General features: G+C 37.4%; 1 protein-coding gene across 1 annotated transcript in view; it reads left to right on the forward strand.

Moving 5' to 3' along the window:
* LOC127542906 (uncharacterized) overlaps positions 1-23,938 on the forward strand; it is a 247,599-nt gene that overhangs the window by 160,688 nt on the left and 62,973 nt on the right. Inside the window, exons 3-4 of the mRNA XM_051968810.1 lie at positions 15,562-15,758; positions 18,822-18,904. Coding sequence (XP_051824770.1) covers positions 15,578-15,758; positions 18,822-18,904 — 264 coding nt within the window. The 5' untranslated portion in view covers positions 15,562-15,577. The remainder of the gene's footprint in view (positions 1-15,561; positions 15,759-18,821; positions 18,905-23,938) is intronic.

Below are 23,938 nucleotides of genomic sequence, written 5' to 3' on the forward strand. Positions count from 1 at the left end.
CGTTGGGAACAGGTAAGTGAGAAGTGAGAGGCCGGAACGCGCCCAAACTCCCCCGCCCCCGCCCCCCCCCCCACCACCGGCTCAGGCTCCAGAGCATGGGAGCAAAGTGACCAGGAAACACAAGGCCCAGACTTGAGCGCTCCTTCCTGTGGTCCTGTTGGGCCTGTGTCCTTCCACTCCACAAGCTCAGAGTTCTTGTAAGATGGCAGGAGGGAGGCATCTCTGATTCAAAATGGCAGGTCCAGGAGGGCCATGGGCAGTATTATTGCCAAGTTTAGGGTTAAATTAAAGACAGAACTTACTGACTGGAGGCCACCCCAAGGGAAAGCAGTCGACTAGCAGAGATCTCTCAGCTGGGGGCTGAGAACTAGTCACTTTTATGAGTGGGGAGGAGGAAGGTTAGGGGTGTCTCAATACACTGGTGGGTCTGGATAGGATGGAGGGCTGCAAGAAACCTCAGAGCCCAAGGGGGCCAAGCTCCTTTGGGGAAAAGAGTACTTGAGGCCAGGAGGAGGGCAGGGACGTGGCCAAGGTCACACAGCCAGTGAGAGGCAGTCCCAGACCTGGAGCCCCTGTGTCTCTCGCCCCCCAGGGCAAGTGGCTTTCATCTTGGCCTCTCCTTCCTCTGACAGCCAAACTTAAGGACTGGTCCCCAGTAATGGGCTCCCCAAAATCAGGTGGGCAGCTTCTGCTTAGAGCTGGGGCTTCTAGAAGTCATCAGAGAGGACTGTTGGGTTAAATGAAAAGCAAACCAAGCCCTGATTCACCCTTCAGCTTTAGACCATCCTAGGATGCCCCCATGCCAGGATAAGCCTGATCAAGTGCCATGTCTTCCCTGAATGACTTGCTTCCATTTGTGAAAAAAAGGGAATGAGCCCTACTTCCTTCCCTCAGAACCCTCCTTGAACATTTCCCCAGGGCTTGGAGGTATCAGCCCAATCCAGGTCCAAGTTTCCTGTCCTCACAGAACCCCCACTTTAGTGAGTTGAAAAATGGGCCTAGTACATTCCCAATGTGGTAGCAGAAAGCAAAGCCTTGGCCAAAGGAGACAAACCCTGGAGAGGCCGGCGTCAAGAACTGCTTGGAGGAGGGGGGTTAAGTAGCCCTGGGGCTTTCACGGATGGGAGGGCAAGCACATCATCAGTCTCATGGACCTTTATTCCTAAGATTGATTCCTGTTTTAAAAAGCCTGAAGAGGCCAGAAGCAGGAGCCAAACCCAGTTGTTTCATAAAGTGAGTCCAGAATCATAGGAGAACAGTCAACCTCACCAGGAGAACTATAAACACTTCCTCCCCGTACCCAAAGTGAAGGGAGCCAATAATGTGATTATGAGAAAGGAAAGGAAAGCGCAACATAGAAAGACGGGGCCTGCATTCCAACATATTCCACATAGTCTAACATATTCCAAGGTCTGAGCAATGATGGAACAGAGGGTGGGATGGAGGTTAGGACATACTCATAGTCATAGAGAGAGACACACAAACACACACCAATGGATGAAAAGTGGAGGGGATGGGTTAGGACTGACACAGACACGAATATATACAGTCTTAGACTTTCACTGCCCCCGGTGCACCAGGGAAGGAGGAACGAATGGGGTGAAAGTCTGCACAAACACATATTCAGACATAGAAATATCCCTACCCTTACAAATCCACAGCTAGGACCCCTCGCTAAGTACTTTGATAAAGAATTGTCTAATTATCAGTGATCACGGGACAAAAGAAGATCTCAAAGAGGCTTCAAAAATCTCTGCCTGGCGTAGGACAGATAGCACAGTCAAAGGCAAGACAAGCTGATGGTTTCCTCATCAGAGAAAATCTTATGGAAAGGCTGATGGGAAATTTAAAAATATTGCCTTATAAATGAGGATTCCTGGCTTCCATTTTTCTATTGACATGTCTAGGATTCACTTCTACACAGATCACATCTCAGCATTAAGATAATTATTACTTATCTATTTTCACTCTATAATGGCATAGGAACATTTAAATTGTTTTTCTATGGATCTATGATTACTTATCTAATTATTACTTCTCTATTTTTACTCTATAGTGGCATAGGACCAATTAAATAATATTCTATAGAAATATGATTACTTATCTACTTGTTACTTCTATATTTCTATTATTTAATTGTCTTTCTCTATACTCTGTACATACAAATGAATGTATATATAGAACAAATGCCTTGCTTTAGTTAGGAATGATGCGAGAAACCCGAGTGGACACATACACACACTTATATGTATATATTCGTTGTCTTTATATAGATGAGGGTTTTTCTATATTCCCTATACTTTATTTACATGAATATGAAGTTATATTCTATAGGAGGCAGTCTAGTCATATGTGAGTATACTTAGATGAAGGCACAGAGTTACTATTCACTATATAGTGCCATATGATCATATAAATAGCCCTTCAATTGATATATGGTTACTTATCTAATTATTACTCCTCTATTTTCACTCTATACTGCCATAGGAACATTTAAATAACCCTTTTATACATATATGATTACTTATCTAATTTTTACTTCTCTATTTTCACTCTATCATGGCATATGCAAATTTAAATAGCCTTTCTATAGGCATGTGATTACTTATCTAATTATTACTTATCTATTTTCACTCTGTAGTGGCATATGACATTTAAGTATCCCTTCTCTAGATATATGATTACTTATCTAATTGTTATTTCTCTATTTTCACTTTGTAGTGGCATATGACCATTTAAAAAAACTTTCTTTGGATATATGATTACTTATCTAATTGTTACTTCTGTATTTTCACTCTATACTAGCATATGATCATTTAAAAAAACTTTGGTTATATGATTACTTATCGAATTGTTACTTCTGTATTTTCACTCTATACTAGCATATGATCATTTAAAAAAACTTTGGTTATATGATTACTTATCGAATTATTACTTCTCTATTTTCACTCTGTAGTAGAATAGGACCATTTATATAGCCCTTCTATACATATATGATTACTTATCTAATTATTATTTATCTATTTTCGCTCTATAATGACATAGCACAAATTAAATAGCCTTTCTATACATATATGATGACTTATCTAATTATTACTTTTCTATTTTCACTCTACAGTGGCATATGACAATTTCGAAATCCCCTCTCAAGATATATGATGACTTATCTAATTATTACTTATCTATTTTCAATCTATAGTGTCATATGACCATTGAAATACCCCTTCTATACATATATGGTTACTTATCTAATTATCACTTCTCTATTTTCACTCGATAATGGCATAGGACCATGTAAATAACCCTTCTATAGATATATGATTACTTATCTAATTATGACTGATCTATTTTCATTCTACACAGGCATAAGACCATTTAAATAGCCTTTCAATATATATATGATTACTTATCTAATTATTACTTCTCTATTTTTACTCTATCGTGGCATAGGACCATTTAAATAACGCTTTTATAGATATATGATTACTTATCTAATTGTTATTTCTCTATTTTTATTATTTAATTGTCTTTCTCTATACTCTATACATAAAAATGAATGTATAGAAGGAACAAATGCCTTCCTTTACTTATGAATGAAGTAAAAACCCTGAGTGGACACACACACTCGCATATATGTATATATTATTTTTCTTTATATAAATGACTTTTTTCTATATCCCCTATATTCCATTTACATAAATATGAAGTGATATTCTATAGGAGGCACTCTAGTCATATGCGAATGTACCTAGATGAAGGTAGAGAGTTATTACTCACTCTATACTGTCCTATGACCATGTAAATATCCCTTCTATAGATATAGGATTACTTACCTAATTATGACTTATCAATTTTCACTCAATACTGGCATAGGACCATTGAAATAGCTCTTCTATAGATCTGTGATTACTTATCTAATTGTTCCTTCTCTATTTTCACTCTTTAGTGGCATAGGACCATTGAAATAGCCTTGTTATAGATGTATGATTACGTACAGGGAGAGCAACTCAACTAGGAGGGCTCCCAACACTTCCACAATAGACCCTGCCAATTGCAGCCAATAATGTAGTTATTAGAAATCTAAAGGAACACCCTCCAATGTGTTAGCAATGATGCAACAGGGTGCGGAATGGAAGTTAGGGCACACATACACATACACACACACACACACACACACACACACACACACACACCGTGAAGACTCAATCCAATATCTTATAAAGAATTTTTAATACATATCAATTAGCAATCAATGGGAGGATACAAATATTGGAGATAATTGCATAGTCAAAAAGAAGAGTCTGGGAGCCTTAGCTCCTAAGGAAAATCTAATGGAAAGGGATGATAGAAAATTTAGATGAATCCCCTATTAGATGAGAATTCCTGTCTCCCATGTGCATTTTGATATAGACAAGTAGAATCCTGTTCTCTCTACAAGTCCATACATTTGAGTATTACTGTGCTCTGTTTATGGATCGAATGAGTGAATGCACTTCTATACTCCCCATTTATTCATATTGCAGCACGCAAAGATCCTTTCTATAAAGGAATCAATATCTGTATCTGTATCTATTTATTTTATCTAGATGGCTTTCCCTGTATACTATCTATAGTCACATATAGAGCAGTCATGTATTCTGTGCATTTAATAAGTATATTTAGACCATTTACATAGGGTCTCTTATGATTTATTTACTATTACTCATATAATTTTTCTTTTTTTTTTCATATAATTTTTCTATCTATTCCCCTACATGAACACCTATAGTTTTTCTATATTCCTCAGCTAGTACTTCAGTTAGGAGTATGCCCTCCCTCCGTATTCCTTCCTGTGCACCTACACTAGTTCTCTGTCCAAGATCTTCTATATGAGTTCTATATGTGCTCAGAGACAGGAGACTTCATATATTCTATCACAGAGAGATAAGCAGACAATCCTTTTAGGAATCGAGAGAGGATAGAGGAGAACTCTGACAGATCATAGATTATAAGAGGATAGAGAAAGCATTATTTGTTTATGTGGCCCCATACACACGGTAATACTGGGCACATGCCCAGGGTTTTTGTTACCTAAGTGTATGAGGGTATAAAAAGGGGAAAGTCCTTGGAATAAATGAACTCCATTTTTCCACCATCCTCAGGAGTCCCGCCTCATCACTTCTCCATTAAGACAGTATATTTTAATTGCCCCGGCATGGGGGCTCTAGAAAGCAACAGTGCATTTGGTCACCCCGACTTGGGGGCTCTAGAAAGCAGGACACAACATGATCCCCTATTCCATCCCTCAGCTTTGGGACAGCCTGGGATGCACTTTCCTGAATGAGCCTTAGCAAAATCTATGCCTTCCAAGAATGGCTTTCTTCCATTTGGGAAATAAGAGGATGACTCCTACTACCTCACTCAGAGCCCGACTGCAATATTTTCTTGGAGTTACGAGGGGATAGCCTGGGCAAGATCTCGGTTTTCTGCTCTCAGAGAACTCCCAGTGCAGTGAAGGAAAGGGACAAGGAAAAGGTTCTCCCTTTGGTGAACCATGAAACCAGAACTGCTTGGTAAAGAAGGCCTCGGTGAACATTGGTGAGGATTTTCAGCTGTTTAAAGGAAACTACTTGAGCTGCAGAAGGCGGCTCTGGGAGTCAGAATGGGACAGGAAGAACAAATAACCCCTTGAGCAGAGCTCAGGTGCCCTTCCCTTTCCTGCCCTGGAAAGCTCAGTGGGGTTCTGTCCACCAAGGAAAGAGGAATTCTCCCCTAATCTTCACAAATGCGTTTCATGGATCTCACTCAGATTGTCCCCTGCTGCCAACAGCCTGAAGAGGCCAGAAGGACAGGGAGAGCAACTCACCCAGGAGGGCTCCCAACACTTCCACAATAGACCCTGCCAATTTCAGCCAATACTGTAGGTATTAGAAATATAAAGGGACACCCTCCAATGTGTTAGCAATGATGCAACAGGGTGCAGAATGGAAGTTAGGGCACTGACACACACACAGACACACACACACACATACACACACACACACACACACACACACACACACATGCACACCATAGGATCTCAAGAGTGCCTTCAGAAACAAATCCTTGATTTGGGAATTGGAAACATTGGGTAGTCAAAAGCCAAAAAGGTTGAGAACCTTAACTCTTCAGGAAAGTCTCATGGCTTCTTCCATGATAATTAGACATATCTCTTCATAAAAGAGGATTCCTATCTTCCTTGTGTGTTTTGGCAGGTATGAGCACTCACCTGTTCTATCACTATATCTAAACATCTGAGTATAGATAGGTATTTGATTAATCTGTTACATAAATATATATATAAATCATACATACATGTGCTATCTTGTTTGTTGTCACTCATATATATATATGTATATATGTATGATTACTTATCTAATTATTACTTATCTATTTTAATTCTATAGAGGCCTATGAACATTTTAACAGCATTTCTATAGATATATGATTACTTACCTAATTATTACTTCTCTATTTTCACTCTATAGTGGCATATAACCATTTATTGATTTATTTTAACTTTTTATTGACAGAACCCATGCCAGGGTAACTTTTTACAACATTATCCCTTACACTCACTTCTGTTCCGATTTTTCCCCTCCCTCCCTCCACCCCCTCCCCCAGATGGCAAGCAGTCCTTTATATGTTAAATAGGTTACAGTATATCGTAGATACAATATATATGGGTAGAGCCGAACATTTCTCTTGCTGCACAGGGAGAATTGGATGCAGAAGGGAGAAATAACCTGGGAAGAAAAACAGAAATGCAACATTTTATATTCATTTCCCCGTGTTCTTTCTTTGAGTGTAGTTGCTTATGTCCATCCTTGATCAATTGAAACTGAGTTAGGTCTCTTTATCGAAGAGATCCACTTCCATCAGAATGCATCCTCAAACAGTATCGTTGGTGAGATATATAATGATCTCCTGGTTCTGCTCATTTCACTCAGCTTCAGTTCATGTAAGTCTCGCCGGTCCTCTCTGTATTGATCCTGCTGGTCTTTTCTTACAAAACAATAATGTTCCATACCATTCATATATGACAATTTACCCAGCCATTCTCCAATTGATGGGCATCCATTCATTTTCCAGCTTCTAGCCACTACAAACAGGGCTGCCACAAACATTTTGCACATACAGGTCCCTTTCCCTTCTTTAGTATCTCTTTGGGGTATAAGCCCAGTAGAATCACTTCTGGAACAAAGGGTAGCATATGACCATTTAAATAGAATTTCTATAGATATATGATTACTTCTCTAATTGGTTCTTCTCTATTTTCATTCTATAGTGGCATAGGACCATTTAAATAGCCCTTCTATACATATATGATTACTTATCTATTTTTATTCTATAGTGGCATAGGACCATTTAAATAGCCCTTCTATAAATATATGATTATTTATCTAATTACTGTTTCTATATTTTCAATCTATAGTGGCAAAGGACGATTTAAATAGCCATTCTATACATATATGATTATTTACCTAATTATTATTTATGTATTTTCACTCTATAGTGGCATAGGACCATTTAAATAGCCCTTCTATAGATGTATGATTTCTTATCTAATTATGACTTATATGTTTTCACTCTATACTGGAATGGGACCATTTAAATAGCCCTTCTATAAATGTATGATTACTTATCTAATTGTTACTTCTCTATTTTCACTCTAGATTGGAATAGGACAATTTAAATAGCCCTTCCATAGATCTATGATAACTTATATAATTGTTACTTCTCTATTTTCAATCTATATTGGCATTGGACCATTTCAATAGCTTTTCTATAGATGTATGATTACTTATCTAATTGATACTTCTCTATTGTCATTCTGTACTGGCATATGAAAATTGAAATAGCCTTTCTATAGATATATGATTACTTATCTAATTATTACTTCTATATCTTCACTCTATAGTGACATAGAACCATTTAAATAACCCTTCTATAGATATATGATTACTTATCTAATTGTTACTTCTATAAATCCATTTTTGAATTGTCTTTCTCTATATTCTATACATACAAATCAATGTATACAAAGAACAAATGCCTTCCTTTACTTAGGAATGAAGCTAAAAACAAGAGCGGACACACACAAACACATATATGTATATATTTTTGTATTCATATAGATGAGTATTTTTCAATATTCCCTATATTCCATTTACATAAATAGGAAGTGATATTCTTTAGGAGGCACTGTAGTCAAATATGAGTATACATAGATGAAGGTAGGGAGTTACTACTCTATCTATAGTAGCATAGAACCATTTAAATTATTCGTCTATAGATATATGGTTATTTATCTAATTATTACTTCTCTATTTTTACTCTATAGTGGCAAAGGACCATTTTAATAATCCTTCTATAGGTATATGATTATTTATCTAATTGTTACTTCCATATATCTATTACGTAATTGTTTTTCTCTATACTCTGTACATACAAATGAATGTATATAAAAAACCAATGCCATCCTTTACTTAGGAATGAAGCAAAAAATGAGAGTGGACACACACATTCACATATATGTATATACTCTTTGTCTTTATATAGATGAGGTTTTTTCTATATTCCCTATAATCCATTTACATAAATAGGAAGTGATATTCTATTGGAGTCAATCTAGTAATATGTGAGTATACATAGATGAAGGTAGAAAGTTGCAACTCACTCTATAGTGACACATGACCTTTTAAATAGCCCTGCTATAGATATATGGTTATTTATCTAATCATCACTTATCTATTATCACTCTAGAGTGTCATAGGACCATTTAAATATCCCTTCTATAGATACATGATTACTTAACTAATTGTTACTTCTCTATTTTCACTCTATAATGGCATAGGACCATTCAAATAGCCCTTCTATAAATCTATGATTACTTATCTAATTATTACTTCTCGATTTTACTCTATTGTGACATATGACCATTTATATACCCTTTATATAGATATATGATTACTTATCTAATTGTTACTTCTCTATTTTCACTCTATAGTGGCATAGGACCATTTAAATGGTCCTTCTACATATATATGATTACTTATCTAATTGTTACTTCTCTATTTTCACTCTAGAGTGTCATAGGACCATTTAAATATCCCTTCTATAGATAAATGATTACTTATCTAATTGTTACTTCTATATTTCTGTTATCTAATTGTCTGTCACTATACTCGACACATACAAATGCATGTATAGAAAGAACAAATGCCTTCCTTTACTTAGAATGAAGGGAAAAACCAAAGTGGACACACACACTCACATATATATATTTATTTTTGTCTTAATATAGATGAGGTTTTTTCTATATTCCCTATATTCCATTTACATAAATATGAAGTGATATTTTATAGGAGGCACTGGAGTCATATGTGAGTAGACATAGATGAAGGTAGAGAGTTACTACTCTATCTATAGTGGCATATGACCACTTAAATAGCCCTTGTATTGATATATGGTTACTTATCTAATTGTTACTTCTCTATTTTCGCGCTATATTGGAAAAGGACCATTTAAGTAAACCTTCTTGGATCTATTATTACTTATCTAATTGTTGCTTATCTATTTTCACTCTATACTGAAATATGACCATTTAAATAGCCTTTCTATAGATATATGATTATTTAACCAATTATTATTTTTCTGTTTTTACTCTATAGTGGCATATTACCATTGAAATAGCCTTTCTATAGATATATGTTTAATTATCGAATTTTTATTTTTCTATTTTTACTCTATAGTGGCATAGGACCATTTAAATAGCACTTCCATGGATATATGATTACTTATCTAATTATTACTTATTTATTTTCACTTTTTAATTAGAATATTGTCATTTACATACGCCTTCTATAAAAATATTATTACTTATCTAATTGTTTCTTCTCTATTTTCACTCTATAGTGGCATATGACCATTTAAATAGCCCTTCTGTTGATATATGATTACTTATCAAATTATTACTTATGTGTTTTCAATCTATAGTTACATATGACAATTTAAATAGCCTTTCTATAAATATATGGTTACTTATGTCATTATTACTTCTCTACTTTCACTCGTTAGTGGCACAGGACCATTGAAATAGCCTTTCTATAGATGTATGATTACTTATCTAATTGTTACTTCTCTATTTTCACTCTAGAGTGGCATGGGACTATTTAAAAAGCCTTTCTATAGAAGTATGATTACTTATCTAATTATTCCTTCTCTATTTTCACTCTATCGTGGCAAAGGACCATTCAAATAGCACTTGTATAGATATATGATTAGTTATATAATTATTACTTTTCTATTTTAACTCTATTGTCGCATAGGACCATATAATAACCCTTCTATAGATAAATGATTACTTATCTAATTGTTACTTCTCTATTTTCACTCTATAGTGGCATAGGACCATTTAAATGGTCCTTCTACATATATATGATTACTTATCTAATTGTTACTTCTATATTTGTACTCTATAGTGTCATAGAACTATTTAAATAGCCCTTCTATACATATATGATTACTTATCTAATTGTTACTTCTATATTTCTGTTATCTAATTGTCTGTCACTATACTCGACACATACAAATGCATGTATAGAAAGAACAAATGCCTTCCTTTACTTAGAAATGAAGGGAAAAACCAAAGTGGACACACACACTCACATATATATATTTATTTTTGTCTTAATATAGATGAGGTTTTTTCTATATTCCCTATATTCCATTTACATAAATATGAAGTGATATTTTATAGGAGGCACTGGAGTCATATGTGAGTAGACATAGATGAAGGTAGAGAGTTACTACTCTATCTATAGTGGCATATGACCACTTAAATAGCCCTTGTATTGATATATGGTTACTTATCTAATTGTTACTTCTCTATTTTCGCGCTATATTGGAAAAGGACCATTTAAGTAAACCTTCTTTGGATCTATTATTACTTATCTAATTGTTGCTTATCTATTTTCACTCTATACTGAAATATGACCATTTAAATAGCCTTTCTATAGATATATGATTATTTAACCAATTATTATTTTTCTGTTTTTACTCTATAGTGGCATATTACCATTGAAATAGCCTTTCTATAGATATATGTTTAATTATCGAATTTTTATTTTTCTATTTTTACTCTATAGTGGCATAGGACCATTTAAATAGCACTTCCATGGATATATGATTACTTATCTAATTATTACTTATTTATTTTCACTTTTTAATTAGAATATTGTCATTTACATACGCCTTCTATAAAAATATTATTACTTATCTAATTGTTTCTTCTCTATTTTCACTCTATAGTGGCATATGACCATTTAAATAGCCCTTCTGTTGATATATGATTACTTATCAAATTATTACTTATGTGTTTTCAATCTATAGTTACATATGACAATTTAAATAGCCTTTCTATAAATATATGGTTACTTATGTCATTATTACTTCTCTACTTTCACTCGTTAGTGGCACAGGACCATTGAAATAGCCTTTCTATAGATGTATGATTACTTATCTAATTGTTACTTCTCTATTTTCACTCTAGAGTGGCATGGGACTATTTAAAAAGCCTTTCTATAGAAGTATGATTACTTATCTAATTATTCCTTCTCTATTTTCACTCTATCGTGGCAAAGGACCATTCAAATAGCACTTGTATAGATATATGATTAGTTATATAATTATTACTTTTCTATTTTAACTCTATTGTCGCATAGGACCATATAATAACCCTTCTATAGATAAATGATTACTTATCTAATTTTAACTTATTTATTTTCACTCTATAGTGGCATAGGACCATTTAAATAGCCCTTCTATACATATATGGTTATTTATCTAATTATTACTTATCTATTTTCACTCTATAGTAGCATAGGACCATTTAAGTAGCCTTTTTATAAATATATGATTACCTATCTAATTGTTTCTTCTTTATTTTTACTCTATAGTGGCATAGGACCATTTAAATAGCCCTTCTATACATAGATGATTACTTATCTAATTATTACTTCTCTATTTTTAATCTGTAGTGGCATAGACCATTTAAATAGCCCTTCTATATATATATAATATATATAGCTCTTCATATAATATATGATTAATTATCTAATTGTTACTTCTATATTTCTATTATTTAATTGCCTTTCTCTACACTCTGTACATACAAACGAATGTATAGAAAGAACAAATGCCTTCCTTTACTTAGGAATGAAGTGAAAAACCAGAGTGAACACACACACATATATATGAATATATTTTTTGTCTTCATATAGATGAGGTTTTTTCTATGTTCCCTATATTCCATTTACATAAATAATTCTCAGAGAACTCCTACTGCAGTAAAGGAAAGGGACAAGGAAAAGGCTCTCCCTTTGGTGAACCATGAAACCAGAACTGCTTGGTATAGAAGGCCTCGGTGAACATTGGTGAGAATTATCAGCTGTATAAAGGAAACTACTTGAGCTGCAGAAGGGGGCTCTGGGAGTCAGAATGGGACAGGAAGAACAAATAAACCCTTGAGCAGAGCTCAGGTGCCCTTCCCTTTCCTGCCCTGGGAAGCTCAGTGGGGTTCTGTCCACCAAGGAAAGAGGAATTCTCCCCTAACCTTCCCAAATCAGCTTCATGGATCTCAGATTGTCCCCTGCTGCCAACAGCCGGAAGAGGCCAGAAGGACAGGGAGAGCAACTCACCCAGGAGGGCTCCCAACACTTCCACAATAGACCCTGCCAATTGGAGCCAATACTGTAGTTATTAGAAATCTAAAGGAACACCCTCCAATCTGTTAGCAGTGATGCAACAGGTGCGGAATGGAAGTTAGGGCACAAACACACAAACACACACACACACACACACACACACACACACACACACACCGGTGAAGACTCAATCCAATATCTTATAAAGAATTTTTAATACATATCAATTAGCAATCAATGGGAGGATACAAATATTGGAGATAATTGCATAGTCACAAAGAAGAGTCTGGGAGCCTCAGCTCCTAAGGAAAATCTAATGGACAGGGATGATAGAAAATTTAGATAAATCCCCTAATAGATGAGAATTCCGGTCTCCGTTGTGCATTTTGATATAGACAAGTAGAATCTTGTTCTGTCTTCAAGTCCATACATTTGAGTATTACTATGCTCTGTTTATGGATTGAATGAGTGAATGCACTTCTATATTCCCCATGTATTCATATTGCAGCATGCAAAGATCCTTTCTATAAAGGAATCAATATCTGTATCTGTATCTATTTATTTTATCTAGATGGCTTTCCCTGTATACTATCTGTAGTCACATATAGAGCAGTCATGTATTCTGTGCATTTAATAAGTATATTTAGATCATAGGGTCTCTTATGATTTATTTACTGTTATTCATATATTTTTTCTATCTATTCACCTACATGGACACCTATAGTTTTTCTAGATTCCTCTGCTCGTACTTCAGTTAGGAGTATGCCCTCCCTCCCTCTTCCTTCCTGTGCACCTACGCTAATTCTCTGTCCAGAATCTTCTCTATGGGTTCTATATGTGCTCAGAGACAGGAATCTTCATTTAATCTATCACAGGGAGATAAGCAGACAATACTTTTAGGGATAGAGAGAGGATAGAGGAGAACTCCAACAGATCATAGATTATAAGCGTATAGAGAAAGCACTATTTTTTATTGATGTAAATCATCTGATATATGTTAAACATGGCAAAAATATCTGTCAATCTGACATAGGCATACGTATTTATACAATTGTCTTGTTGCACGGTTGTGATACGGGAGCCGCCTGCCAGTGGCTGCTGGAGGTCTAACTCAGACCGGTAGAATGGATCTCTACGTGTGAGAGGGTGATGAGGATATGAGGAGACCTAGAGGCAGTTGCTGTTCTCTGACCTCTGACCTCTTTCCTCTTCCTTCTGCCTCTAATTTATCTCCCTCCCAGTCCACATGGAACACCTGTGTCAGTAAAGGCTGCCTTTCAACTCCTTCAGATGTTATGACCCACAGCTGGGGAGGCTCTAGGAGACTTGACCTGCCCCTTCCCTTAGGCACGGTCCTTAACACTGCATGAGAACAATCAGCTCCAAAAGGGGAAAAAATGACAAGGAAAATGAAATTCAAGCACCAACAAAAAAAGTGAAAATCTTATGTTGTGATCTACACTCAGTTCCCACAGTCCTCTCTCTGGGTGTAGATGGTTCTCATCATCACGAGATCATGGGAACTGGTCTCATTGTTGAGAAGAGCCACATCCATCAGAATCGAGCACCATATGATCTTGCCATTGCCGTGTACAATGAAATCCTGGTTCTGCTTATTTCACTTAGCATCAATTCATGTAACTCTCACCAGGCCCAGAGAAAGCATTATTAAAAATATTTTTTTCAATAGAATATGGCTGCTCATGTAGATGAATAGGTTTAATATATGAGTAAACATTTGGGTAGAAATAGAATGACTAATGTTTCAGAGGAGACAGAATTTATTAATCATAGAAATTAATTTATGGAAAGAAAAAAATGAGTGCTCAAACTCAGCAATGTAGAATAAGAACATACATACAAACATACATACATACCAAACACATATATATACATGTATATTCAGAAACGCAGTCTGTCTTCACATACATGAGTTGTCATGTTCTCTATATTCTTTGATTTAATTATGAATTTATGATTTAATAGAAATAGACCAGAGTAATATATACATATAGAATATATATAGATGAAATATGACTTCTTCACTTAATTTAGTATTATTTAACCTACATATATATATGTATATATATATACATACTCACACACACACATATATATATGTATATGCACACACTGCATTATGAAGAGTCATGCATAGTCATAAGGAGGACTAGAGAAAGAAAGAATGGAGGAATTCTCTCTTATATGAATTTACGGAGAAAATATTTGAGTCCTCATGGATAAATATGTACAAAGACCAAGGTTTGAGGAGGGGAACCTCCTTTTGAGGGGTCACCTGCACAGACAGCAGGGGGTCCATGGGCATCAGTCTGGATCCCTGGGGTTCTCTCCCTCCCTGGTTTCTTTAATGACCACGGTCAGGAAACCATGATGGCAACTTGACCTACCTGCAGAGGTTGTGGGTGAGGGGGGATTAATCTGAGAATATATGGAGAAAATATTTGAGTCCTCATGGATAAATATGTACAGAGCCCAAGGTTTTGAGGAGGGGAACAGAGGGTCACCTGCACAGACAGCAGGGGTCCGTGGGCATCAGTCTGGATCCCTGGGGTCCTCTCCCTCCCTGGTTTGTTTAATGACCACAGTCAGGAAACCACGATGGCAACTTGACCTACCTGCAGAGGTTGTGGGTGAGGGGGAATTCATCTGAGAAGGTCTGTGGAAGAAAGTAAAGGAACAGGAAAAGGAGTGGGGGAGAGGGGAATGACCCTGAGAAGTTGTGGCTGCAGGAAGGGGAAAGTGAGCTTGAGAAGGACTGAAGGGAAGGCTAAAAGGAGAATAATGGGATTTCAGGGGGAGGGATTCTGTCTTCAAGGAGCCTGGTGAGCTGGATGTCTGCTGGGGACCAATGGAGAGAACGCCGGGATTGGCTGGAGGTAGACTCTCCACCGAGGCTGAGCACTGACTTCAGGAGCCATGGCTGGTCAGCAGGGGCTCCACTTTGCCAAGATTCAGCTCTACTTCCCGATTCATCCCTGAGGACTCCAAAGGTGGAGAACGGACATCTGAGAGGTGAGAAAGCCCAGGGGTCCCACTCAAAGCCCACCTGAGGCTCAGGCTCCTGAGCGTGGATGACCTGTGGCCAAGAAATACATGATTCAGGTCCTAGGACTCCAGTCCCTGGTAGTGGAAGGGTCCCCAACGGCTCACTATGGGGCTTTGTCCTCCTACTCGCCCATCCAGGGCTCTGAGATGTGACATTATTAGATTGGGGAGAGATACCCTCCAGTTTAGGAGACAAGTCCAGGAAGAACCTGAGCTTTTATTCTGATTGTTAGGTTAGATTAAGGCCAGTACTTGCTGACTAGGGGCTGCCTCAAAGGAAAACATTAGACAAGCAAGGGGTTCTCCACTGTGGGATGGCATATGTGGCATATGACCAGTTAAATAGACTTCCTATACATATAGGATTACTTATCTAATTGTTACTTCTCTATTTTCACCCTATAGTGGAATATGACCATTAAAATAACCCTTCAATAGATATATGATTACTTACCTAATTATTGCTTATCTATTTTCACTCTATAGAGGCATATGACCATTTAAATAGCACTTCTATAGATAAATGGTTATGTACCTAATTATTACTTATCTAATTTCACTGTATAGTGTAATAGGACCATTTAAATAGACCTTCTTTATACATATGGTTACTTATCTAATTATTACTTATATATTTTTACACTGTTGTGGCATATGACCAGATATATGATTACTTATCTGATTGTTACTTCTCTATTTTCACTCCATAGTAGCATATGACAATTTCTATAGCACCTCTATAGATATATGATTACCTATCGAATTATTACTTATCTCTTTTCACTCTGTAGTGGCATGTGACCATTGAAATATCCCTTCTGTAGATATATAGTTACTTACCAAATTATTACTTATCTATTTTCACTCTATACTGGCATAGGACCATTGAAATAGCCCTTCGATAGGTATATGGTTACTTATCTAATTATTACTTCTATGTTTTCACTCTTTAGTGACATATGACCATTTAAATAGCCTTTCTATAGATATATGATTACTTATCTAAATATTACTTATCTATTTTCACAACATACTGGCATATGAACATTTTTTTTGACTTTTTATTGACAGAACCCATGGCAGAGAAATTTTTTACAGCATTATCCCTTACACTCACTTCTGTTCCAATTTTTCCCCTCCCTCCCTCCATCCCCTCCCTAAGAAGGCAAGCAGTCCTTTATATGTTAAATAGGTTACAGTATATCCTAGATACAATATATGTGTGCAGAACCGAACAGTTCTCTGGTTGCACAAGGAGAATTGGATTCAGAAGGTAGAAATAACCCGAGAAGAAAAACAGAAATGCAACATTTCATATTCATTTCCCAGTGTTCTGTCTCTGGGTGTAGCTGCTTCTGTCCATCTTTGATCAATTAAGGCTCTCTTTATCGAAGAGGTCCACTTCCATCAAAATACATCCTCAAACAGTATCGTTGTTGAGGTATATAATGATCTCCCGGTTCTGCTCATTTCACTCAGCATCAGTTCATGTAAGTCTCGCCAGTCCTCTCTGTATTCATCCTGCTGGTCATTTCTTACAGAACAATAATATTCCATAATGTTCATATACCACAATTTACCCAGCCATTCTCCCATTGATGGGCATCCTTTCATTTTCCAGTTTCTGGCCACTACAAACAGGGCTGCCACACACATTCTTGCACATACAGGTCCCTTTCCCTTCTTTAGTATCTCTTTGGGGTATAAGCCCAGTAGAAACACTGCTGGATCAAAGGGTAGCATATGACCATTTAAATAGCCCTTCTGTAGATATATGATTACTTCTCTACTTATTATTTATCTATTTTCACTCTATACTGGCATAGGACCATTTAAATAGCCCTTCTATACATATATGATTACTTATTTAATTGTTACTTCTCTGTTTTAACTCTATAGTGGCATATAACCATTAAATAGCCTTTCTATAGATATATGATTACTTAACTAATCATTACTTCTCTATTTTCACTCTGTAGTACCATGTGACCATTTAAATATCCTTTCTAAATTCCTCTCCTTCCTTTCTGAGTATGCATCGAATTCCTATTCTTCAGATATCCTTATTTTCTCTCTATATTCCTATATGTAAATCCCGATATCCTCTCTTTACTCATAGACAGGAGTCTGCATTTAGTCTCCCACAGGCATAGAAACATTGGAATACGTGTAGGAAGATAGGAAGACTATAGGAGTCCTCATGCCCGTGTAGAGACAATGTATACCTGTCTAACTAACCACATACATCAATGAACAGAGAAAATAGAAGTATGGCTAGATGTGAATAACAAGTGCATATGTGAATAGTCATATATGTATGAAAAATACTAATGTTTATGAGAAGAAAGAATATAGAAATCATACAAATGAATGTATACAAGGAACAAATGCCTTCCTTTACTTAGGAATGAAGCGCGGAACCAAAGTGGACACACACGCTCACATATATGTTTATATTCTTTGTCTTCATATAGATGAGGTTTTTTCTATATTCCCTATATTCCATTTACATAAATATGTGGTGATATTCCATAGGAGGCATTGGAGTCATATGTGAGCATACATAGATGAAGGTAGAGAATATAATAAATGAATTGTATTAGAGCATTCCATATATAGGATAAGCTTACATGTAGATTACACACACACACACACACACACATATACATGTATGTGTGTATATATATATATATTAGGATTATAAAAAGAGGCATTTGGTTCTGATAGAAAATGGAAGGGTCAGAAGCTTCTGAAATGATGTCACTTGTAGCATTGGTGCGGGAGGATAAATGAGGCCGAGAAGTTGTTTGGGGGAGGGGAAATGAGTTGGAGAAGGTCTTTGGGAGAAGAAAAAATAAAGACAGGGTAGGGGTTAAGGGCCAAGGGGAAAATGAGCTGGAGAGATAGTGGGGGAGGGAAAATGAGGCTGAAAAGCAGTTTGAAGGGGGAAGAAAGGAGCTTGAGAGGGTGTGGGGGCGGGAAGGGGAAATGAGAACAATGGCCTAAGAGGAGGATGGATGCTGTTTCCAGGGAGACCAGTGAATAGGCTGTCCACTGAGGACCAAGGGAGGGAGCTTCGGGATTGGCTGGAGGAAGACTGCAGCATTACCAAGGTGACTCTGACGTCTGTGACCACTGATGCTCAGCAGAGGGCGGCCCACCTTGCCAGAATCAACTCTGAGTGGCTGCTGCCTCCCTGAGGATGCTGAGAGTCGGTAACATATAAGTGAGAAGTGAGAGGCCGGAACCCACCCAAACTCCCCCGCCGCCCCCCCCCCCACCAGGCTTGGGCTCCCTAGTGAGGGAGCAAAGTGACCAGGAAACATAAGGCCCAGACCCGAGCGCTCCTTCCTGTGGGCCTGTTGGGCCTGTGTCCTTCCACTCCACAAGCTCAGAGTTCTTGTAAGATGGCGGGAGGGAGGCCTCTCTGATTCAAAAAGGCAGCTCCAGGGAGGGCCATGGGTAGTATTATTGCCAAGTTTAGGGTTAAATTAAAGACAGAACTTACTGGCCGGGGGCTACTCCAAGGGAAAGCAGTCGACTAGTAGAGATCTATCAGCTGGGGGCTGAGAACTAGTATACTTTTATGAGTAGGGAGGTAGTCAAAAGCCAAAAAGGTTGAGAACCTTAACTCTTCAGGAAAGTCTCATGGCTTCTTCCATGATAATTAGACATATCTCTTCATAAAAGAGGATTCCTATCTTCCGTGTGTGTTTTGACAGGTATGAGCACTCACCTGTTCTATCACTATATCTAAACATCTGAGTATAGATAGGTATTTGATTAATCTGTTACATAAATATATATATATATATATATATGTCATACATACATGTGCTATCTTGTTTGTTGTCACATATATATGTATATATGTATGATTACTTATCTAATTATTACTTATCTATTTTAATTCTATAGAGGCATATGAACATTTTAACAGCATTTCTATAGATATATGATTACTTACCTAATTATTACTTCTCTATTTTCACTCTGTACTGGCATATAACCATTTATTGATTTATTTTAACTTTTTATTGACAGAACCCATGCCAGGGTAATTTTTTACAACATTTTCCCTTGCACTCACTTCTGTTCCGATTTTTCCCCTCCCTCCCTCTACCCCCTCCCCTAGATGGCAAGCAGTTCTTTTCATGTTGAATAGGTTGCAGTATATCCTAGATACAATATATGTGTGCAGAACCGAACAGTTCTCTTGCTGCACAGGGAGAATTGGATTCAGAAGGGAGAAATAACCAGAGAAGCAAAACAGAAATGCAACATTTTATATTCAGTTCCCCGTGTTCTTTCTTTGAGTGTAGTTGCTTATGTCCATCCTTGATCAATTGAACCTGAATTAGCTCTCTTTATCGAAGAGATCCACTTCCATCAGAATACATCCTCAAACAGTATCATTGCTGAGGTATATAATGATCTCAGGGTTCTGCTCATTTCATTTAGCATCAGTTCATATAAGTCTCGCCAGTCCTCTCTGTATTCATCCTGCTGGTCATTCCTTACAGAACAATAATATTCCTTAACATTCATATACCACAATTGACTCAACCATTCTCAAATTGACGGGCATCTTTTCATTTTCCAGCTTCTAGCCCAACAGGGCTGCCACAACCATTTTGGCACATACAGGTCCCTTTCCCTTCTGTAGTATCTCTTTGGGGTATAAGCCCAGTAGAAACACTGATGGATCAAAGGGTGGCATATGACCATTTATCAGCCATTCTATAGATATATGATTTCTTATCTGTTACTTCTCTGTTTTCACTCTATAGTGGCATATGACCATTTAAATAACCTTTGTATAGATATATGCTCACTTATCTAATTATTACATATCTATTTTCACCTTTTACTGGCATATGACCATTTAAATACTCCTTCTATAGATATATGATTACTTATCTAATTGTTACTTCTATTTGTACTCTATAGTGGCATATGACCATTCAAATAGCCCTTGTATAGATATATGATTAGTTATCTAATTATTCTCTATTTTCACTCTATATTGGCATATGACCATTTAACTAGCCCTTCAATAGATATATGATTACTTATCTACTTGTTGCTTCTCTATTTTCACTCTATAGTGGCATAGAACCATTTAAACAGTGTTTCTATAGGTGTATGATTACTTATCTAATTATTATCTATTTTCACTCCATAGTGGCATAGGATCATTTAAATAGCCTTTCTATAGATATATGATTAATTACTTAATTGTTACTTCTCTATTTTCACTCTATACTGTCATATGACAATTTAAATAGCCTTTCTATAGATATATGATTACCTATCTAATTGTACTTCTCTATTTTCACTCTATAGTGGCATGTGACTATTTAAATAGCCTTTCTAAATTCCTCTCCTTCCTTTCTGAGTATTCATAGAATTCCTATTACTCAGATATCCTTATTTTCTCTCTATATTCCTATATGTAACTCCTGATATCCTCTGGTTACTCATAGACAGGAGTCTGCCTTTAGTCTCTCACAGGAACAGAAAGATTGGAATACTTGTAGGAAGGTAGGAAGGCTTTGGAGTCCTCAAGCCTGTACAGAGACAATGTATACCTGCCTAGCTACCTACATACATCAATGAACAGAGAAAATAGTTGTATGGCTAGATATGAATAAAAAGTGAATATGTGAATACTCATTTTTATGAAAAATACTAATTTTTTTGAAGAAAGAATATATAAATCATCCAAATGAATATACATAAAGAACAAATGCCTTCCTTTATTTAGGAATGAAGTGAGAAACCAGAGTGGACTCACACACACATATATGTATATATTTTTTGTCTTAACATAGATGAGGTTTTTTTCTATATTCCCTATTTTCCATTTACATAAATATGAAGTGCTATTCTATAGGAGGCATTGGAGTCATATGTGAGTGTACATAGATGAAGGTAGAGAACATAATAAATGAATTGTATTAGAGCATTCCATATATAGGATAAGCCTATATGTAGATTACACTCACACACACACATATACATGTGTATATATATATATATATATATATATGTGTGTGTGTGTGTGTGTGTACATATATATACATATATATATGTATATATTAGGATTATAAGAAGAGGCCTTTGGTTCTGATAGAAAATGGAAGAGTCAGAAGCTTCTGAAATGATGTCACTTGTAGCATTGGTGGGGGAGGATAAATGAGGCCGAGAAGTTGTTTGGGGGAGGGGAAATGAGTAGGAGAAGGTCTTTGGGAGAAGAAAAAATAAAGACAGGGTAGGGGTTAAAGGTAAAGGGGAAAATGAGCTGGAGAGCTAGTGGGGGAGGGAAGAGAAAATGAGAACATTGGCCTATGAGGAGGATGGATGCTGTTTCCAGGGAGACCAGTGAAGAGACTGTCTGCTGGGGACCAAGGGAGGGAGCTGCGGGATTGGCTGGAGGAAGACTGCAGTATTACCAAGGTGGCGCTGACGTCACCGGCCACTGACGCTCAGCAGAGCCTGGCCCACCTTAGCAGGCTCAGCTCTGATTGGCTGGTGCCTCCCTGAGGACACCGAGAGTGGGGAACAGGCAAGTGAGAAGTGAGAGGCTGGCACCTTCCCAAACCGCCCCCCACCACTACCACCACCAGGCTCGGGCTCCCCAGCATGGGAGCAAAGTGACCAGGAAACACAAGGCCCAGACCCGAGCGCTCCTTCCCTTGGTCCTGTTGGGCCTGTGTCCTTCCACTCCACAAGCTCAGAGTTCTTGTAAGATGGCAGGAGGGAGGCCTCTCTGATTCTAAAAGGCAGGTCCAGGGAGGGCCATGGGCAGTATTATTGCCAAGTTTAGGGTTAAATAAAAGACAGAACTTACTGACCGGGGGCCACCCCAAGGGAAAGCAGTCGACTAGCAGAGATCTCTCAGCTGGGGGCTGAGAACTAGTCACTTTTATGAGTGGGGAGGAGGAAGGTTAGGGGTGTCTCAATACACTGGTGGGTCTGGATAGGATGGAGGGCTGCAAGAAACCTCAGAGCCCAAGTGGGCCAAGCTCCTTTGGGAAAAAGTGTACTTGAGGCCAGGACGAGGGCAGGGACACAGCCAAGGTCACACAGCCAGTGAGAGGCAGTGCCAGGCCTGGAGCCCTGTGTCTCTCACCAGCCAGGCCAAGTGGCTTTCATCTTGGCCTCTCCTTCCTCTGACAGCCAAACTTATGGACTGGTCCCTGGTAATGGGCTCCCCAGAATCAGGTGGGCAGGTTCTCCTTAGAACTGGGGCTCCCCCTCTAGAGGCCTTGTCCTTGTGACTTGTGAATCTCCCAACTGAATCCTGGCTCTGAATCTCCGGGAGCTTCCAGTGGGCTTGTCCTTTTATATGTGCTTTTAGAGGTGTGAACTCACAGGTGTGAAAGGTGTGAACTCTTGCAGAACTCTAGCAAGTACCAGGCACATTAGTGAACCAGAGAACTGCTAAGCACCAGGCTAAAATTAGGCAACCAACTTAGCACCTTGCAAGAATCCTAACAGCCATGTACATACATATATATACATATATATATATATATATATATATATATATATATATATTATATATATATAAAGAGAGAGAGAGACAGAGAGAGACAGAGACTGTCTTGGTATATGTGATGTCATATATCTCTATACATTCACTTACATAAGTATGAAGTATTTTATAAGAAAACTCTTTACTCCTATGTGAGTATACATAGAGGAATAGTAGAGATAGCTATAAATGAAATCTACAATTTCTTTCCCACATATAGGATAATATAATGTCTTGTGTGTCTTCCTATTCATAGACACAAAAAATACACAAAACTCAGGGGTTTTGAGGAGGGATACAGAGGAACATCTGCACAGACAGCAGGGGGTCTCTGATTCAGGAGGCAGGTCCAGAGGTTAGAATAAGTGCAGAACTGGGGGGTTAGTTCCCCAAGAGAAAGCATTAGACTAGCAAGGATTTCCATGCCCTGAATTGGTGATTACTTTATTATCATTGTCAGGGGAAGGAGTTCTGGCCATAAGGGTAGAATCTATTTGTTTGTAGGTCGGGATTTTCTCCAGCTCTCTCCTCCCCCCCTCTCCGAGGTAGCCAGCAATCTTATTTACCTTATCTATGTACGATCATTTGAAACATAATTCCATATTAG

This window comes from Antechinus flavipes, chromosome X (assembly GCF_016432865.1).
Source record: "Antechinus flavipes isolate AdamAnt ecotype Samford, QLD, Australia chromosome X, AdamAnt_v2, whole genome shotgun sequence".
Classification (NCBI taxonomy): Eukaryota; Metazoa; Chordata; class Mammalia; order Dasyuromorphia; family Dasyuridae; genus Antechinus; species Antechinus flavipes.